We start from the raw sequence: 5,565 nt of genomic DNA, 5'->3' as shown, positions 1-5,565 counted from the left end.
TATATAATATATATATATTTATTTATAATATATATATTTATATATAGGTTTATATTTATATTAGTGCTGTCAAACTATTAAAAATTTTAATCGCAATTAATCGCAATTTTATCAACAGTTAACTCGAGATTAATCGCATATTTGATCTTTTTATTTTATTTATTTTATTTGGCAATTTAAAAATGCAATTGTGCAATAATGTAAAAAACACATGCTTATACAACTTTTTTTTTTATTAGCATTATTTTTCAAGTACTTTTAAGAAACTAGAATAAAAATATCCTGGTTTAAATTCTAAATTTTAAATTAGGCGTTATGCTTCCATCAAAACTTTACAAAACTACATAACAGTAAACAGTACTTCAAAGTACTCCGTAAGCTTAAGTTTTTTCTGAAACATAGGACAAAAATAAAGATGTTAAAATAAAGTGCACATTCCATTATGAAATACAGACTTAATTAAAATTAAATGAATTTACTCACAAAAATAATAAATAAATCAGACAAAATTACAATAACTGGGCTTTGCAGTCATCTCAACAACATAACATTTTACATGTAGAACATTTTCAAAATGCTTTAATATTCCTTTGGTCTGAACAGGAAGTGCAGCAGCAGTGCATTCCACATGACTTAGTTCATTTCTTTGTCTTGTTGGCACTAAGCCAGTGAGACGCTCGTTTCTTCTGGACAACATAGACATAGGACTTGGGTTTTGTCAAGAGAACCTTCTGGCATAACTTAAAAAAGAAACGTATCATTCAGGATACCTTGTCTGTTGGCCATTTTTGCTCATTCAAAGCACGGGTCTGTTATGCTGCGGTCTCTCCCAAAACTTAGCGTTCCTGAAAGCGCCGAGGGTAAAACAAACAGTACAGCGAGCGCTGCGGAAAAATAAAAAACAAAAGCGCACGGTGCATTTGTTTTGATGCGCGATTAACGTGCGTTAAAAAAAATGTCGGCGTTATAGTCTAAAGCAGTTAACGCGTTAATAACGCTTTAAAACTGACAGCCCTAATTTATATATATATATATATATTAGTGCTGTCAATCGATTAAATTTTTTTAATCGCGATTAATCGCATCAATGCCTGAGTTAACTCGCGATTAATCGCATTTTAATCGCAAATTTTTTTTCTGATTAAAAATCATTTAAATACTCTCGATGACATACAAAAAATACATATAGGCTAGGTTTGTGCCAATGTTCTTTTTTTAAAATGAAAACAGGTCACAGACACTGATTTATGCCATAGAAACATATGGCAAGAAGATGGGGAGGCATGTAGCAAAAAATAACAAATATGTAGCCAAAAAAAAGGCCCTGAAAACAGGCTGATGTAAAAGACAGTCTTTACAGTTAATACAGTTTTTTGAACAAAGACAAGCATTTTACCCTACTGCTATAAAATGTAGTACAGTTAACATTAGATGTTAATTAACCAAGATAATAATGAACAATTTTCAATCAATACATCAAAATCAATAGACCGACATCACTAGATGGAGGTAGTCTACGCTCTAGAAAGTTACTTTTCAGCCTCTTAACAAAAATGAGAACACACACACACACACACAGACACACCCACCCACCCACACACACACACACACACAGACCCACACGATACCGACCTGTGGCGTACACAGACAGCAAGAGTGTCGTAGCAGATTCCATTTCACCTCAGTAATCTGTTTTCTCAGCGTATTTCAGGTTGCTACTAGTTACCAGACACTCAACTTGTTTGTTGGTGGTGGCGGGGCTTAAAGAAAAGGCACTAGCGTCACCCAGTATTTGAGCGTCTTTTTTCCTTGAGGAGCTCCGCTCTTGAAGCCTATGAGAAATGCATAGACTGGGGGAAAATAGCCCCGCCTTCTCGCAGGCTGCAGCGGGATGTACTTGGAAAATTGTACCATAAAACCACATAGCGTTAATCTCACGTTAAAAAATTATCGCCGTTAAAATGGCCTCGCGTTAACGCGATAATAACGCGATAATTTTGACAGCACTAATATATATATATATATATATTTTTTTTTTTACTATTTTTCAAGGCTACACATTTAAAAAGATGAAATTGTGCAGAGAGCTGTTCCAAACAAAATGTTTTTTTTTTTTACACTCATGTAAACAAAATGACAAAAGTCTTATTGGTCATTTTCTTGAAGTAGCTGTTGCTACTAATTTTCAATTTTTGTCAAATTGCAATAATCAAAGCAAACATTACACCAATTTGCTACAGAGAAATTGCAAAAATACATCCACCACGTAGATTTTCCTTTATTTCATGCATAACAGTAGTCGAATACAGTAGCCTGGTTCTGCTGGAGGTTTCTTCCTGTTCAAAGGGAGTTTTTGCTCTCCACTGTCGCTACAAGCATGCTTAGTGTGAGGGATTGCTGAAGAGTCAATGAGTCGATGCAATCAGCTGGTTTTCCTTAGATAGAAAACTTTGTATCAATTTGATTGTATGATCTGGTTGAACTGTAAAGTGCCTTGAGATGACACGTGTTGTGAATTTGGCGCTATAGAAATAAACTGAATTGAATATTTATTTCTGTTTATGATTCTATAGTAACACAATAACAGGTTTTAACTTTGAATTAAATGATTGAAAGTTTTGTATTTTAGCAAGCATATAAATGCATGAGGCTATAAAAGGATTTGTTTTTTTTTTCAGATTAATTGTTTCTCGTTCAGTGGAAAGCACACGATTATAGCAGTAGCAGGGACAAAACAAACGGGGCCTCTACTCACAAATGCAACCATGGCAAATCCCGATCGATTAAAGCTCTCTTTGAACTGAACCGACCAGAGCTGTCGGGCTGGGCAGGGCTGCTGCTCCATGTTGCTCTGTCAGGAATTTGGACAAAGAGATCATAAACCCTTTTGGATGCAAGTTCTGGTATAAAAGCAGCGGGAGGATCTGGATAAAACTGGGAAGTCCATTAGACCCAAAAGAAGTGCCAGTGTAGTCATGACCATGGGAAAGGTGTGTTCTTTACGTCTGCTTTTAATGTTTATGGCATGTTTAGATGCTGAAGAGTGACTGTCAGAGTGATAATATTTCCTTTGCCTTTTCAGATAATTTTCTACGAGGAAAGAAATTTCCAGGGTCGCTCCTATGAGACCAGCAGCGACTGTGCTGACATGTCCTCCCACCTGAGCAGGTGTCACTCCTGCAGGGTGGAGAGCGGCTGCTTCATGGTCTATGACAACACAAACTTTATGGGAAACCAGTTCTTTGTGAGGAGAGGAGAGTACTCTGACTATCAGCGGATGGGCATGAGCGACTGTATCAAGTCTTGCCGCATGATCCCCATGGTATGGACGTTTAAATAAAGAGTAACACAAAGAAAACTAGGCAAGGTTGCTCTGATGAGATGTCTTTATTTTGATTTACAGCACAGAGGCCAGTTCAGGATGAGGATCTATGAGAGGGAGGATTTTGGAGGCCAGATGTACGAGCTGATGGAGGATTGTGAATCCATCATGGATCGCTACCAAATGTCTGACTGCATGTCCTGCCATGTGATGGACGGCCACTGGCTGATGTACGAGCAGCCCCACTACAAAGGGCGCATGATGTACCTGAGGCCCGGGGAGTACAGGAGCTTCAGGGAGATGGGAATGAGCGGCATGAGGTTCATGAGCATGAGGAGGATCATGGATTCCTGCTATTAGAGCATCAATGCTAAACAGCAAGTTTTCAAATAAAATGCAAACGCTGTCTTTTAACCAGCTTCTTTTTCTAACGAATTACCCGAAACCACCTCACTGTGAGCCCTTATTTCCCCATTTTAGAATGAAATATTTGTTTAGTAATTATTATTCAGTTAATAAGACTTGAACACTTTTTTTAGTTCAGATATAGCAGACAGATTCCATTTTTTATCTGAATAAGTATTCTTCATGCAGCAGTTAGTAGCGTACCATAGGGTTTACCGAAGGGCGTAGGTTTGATTTCCACTTTGGTAGAGACGCTATTGGTCACAAGTTTCTTTTTTTACCTATGCAAAAATATGCATGATTTTTTTATGCTTGACGTAAGCATCAGGGTGCATATCTTTTAAAGAGAACAGCAGCATTTCTTGCTACATTTATCCTAATTTTATAAACAATTCACACACTAGATGTTGTTTATCAATGTTTGAAGCGTCACCGGCTCTGATTAATGTGGAATTAGGACTTTTTTCCACTTTGAAAAGGTTTGCATTTAAACTTACCAGTGACTAAGACAGAAGGTAAATATGTGCCAATTTAACCAGATATAGTCTAAATATGCTGATTTATCTTGTATTTTCTTTTGAATATATATAATTGTGCAAAGGTAAACAGGTGAAACATTTTTGAAATGCTCTCTCTGTATCATGAAACAACGCAAAATAACACATTCAAGGAACGGCAAAAAAAATTATTGTATTTACATTTAGTGGCATGATCTACAAAAAACAAAGAATGAGACTTAAGTTATTCCAATATAAAATTACTTTTAACAATTATTGAAAAACATCATCTTGTCTGTAATGTAACAATATTTAAAATAAACAGCCGATTTCAAGCATTTTTACCAAAAACTAATGTTTGTAATAATTAACTTAAGGACTGTGAGGAAATCTATGAAAAATAAAATAAATGTAAATAGTTTTCCTATGTTTATTGGCTTTAACCTATTTTTAAAAGTAGAAATAGTCCAAAAATAGCAATATTATGTGGAACCGTAATTATAGCCTGAGACCATCCTGATCTCGCGAGCTTTCAAGATTTCACTCGCTAATCAGTCTGGAGACTCTCCGTTAAAGAAAATTTGGAGCCGTTCACCAAACGAACGTCCAATCAGCGTTGGCTTTGAGGCGGGTTGAGGTGTGACGCAACGAGAAGCGCGACAGTTCAGTCTAAAGAACATGGCGGCTTCAGCCGATGAAACTAGCGTTAGCGTGGCTATCGAGCAGGTTTTATGGGAATTACAGAGTATTTCTTCACTGAAAGAAGAGCAAAACACTGCTCTGGAGGCTTTTCTCAGAGGAAAAGATGTTTTTGCTCTTCTCCCGACTGGTTTCGGCAAGAGTTTGATCTATCAATTGGCTCCTCTTCGTCGTCGCTCTGTTAGTACGTCATATGCTTGGTTGATCTGATTGGTTTATTTGGCCCGTCTATCACCAACATAGGCCAATCAGCTAACCAGTATTTTCACCCCTTCCCAAAATTACTTCAACGGAAGGTTTCCAGATGGATATGCGGAGCAAATCCATCTGGCGGAGTCAGGTTACCGTAATTATGCTTTCTAAACAAAAAATATCAGATGTTAAGGCGCCATCTCGTGTTGTTATACTCTATAAAAGAAATAATGCCTGCTATTTATAGCTGAACTGCCTCAAAGGTTCTTCATAAAATGAAAACAGTAATAACAATGAAGTATTATTAAAAGGGAAACCCTCACATTTTCTTTTTCAGTCGGCTGTGGCTAAGAATCAGCAATCAGCAGCTTTCACCTGTTTTAGTGTAGATAGAATTACGTTTTTTTCATTAGGACTAGTTTCGTAGCCTAATATTATTTGAAGTAAGTA

General features: G+C 36.8%; 1 protein-coding gene across 1 annotated transcript; it reads left to right on the top strand.

Moving 5' to 3' along the window:
* The first annotated feature begins 2,686 nt into the window (after positions 1-2,686).
* Positions 2,687-3,736, top strand: LOC119777881 (gamma-crystallin M3-like). Its single transcript, XM_038276883.1, has 3 exons — positions 2,687-2,990; positions 3,083-3,322; positions 3,404-3,736. Exons 1-3 carry the CDS (start codon positions 2,976-2,978, stop codon positions 3,680-3,682), a joined length of 534 nt encoding a protein of 177 aa, XP_038132811.1. The 5' UTR covers positions 2,687-2,975; the 3' UTR covers positions 3,683-3,736.
* Positions 3,737-5,565: the final 1,829 nt, after the last annotated feature.

This window comes from Cyprinodon tularosa, unplaced genomic scaffold, assembly GCF_016077235.1.
Source record: "Cyprinodon tularosa strain WSP-4 unplaced genomic scaffold, ASM1607723v1 ctg1289, whole genome shotgun sequence".
Classification (NCBI taxonomy): domain Eukaryota; kingdom Metazoa; phylum Chordata; class Actinopteri; order Cyprinodontiformes; family Cyprinodontidae; genus Cyprinodon; species Cyprinodon tularosa.
Note: the sequence above shows the minus strand (reverse complement) of the source record. Positions and strands in the feature narration are given on the sequence as shown.

What these genes read in the sequence shown, in the direction of transcription:
- LOC119777881 (XM_038276883.1), top strand. An exon ending in CTTGCCGCATGATCCCCATG is followed by an intron (nt 3,323 to 3,403) that starts GTATGGACGTTT and finishes TTTGATTTACAG; the next exon opens with CACAGAGGCCAGTTCAGGAT.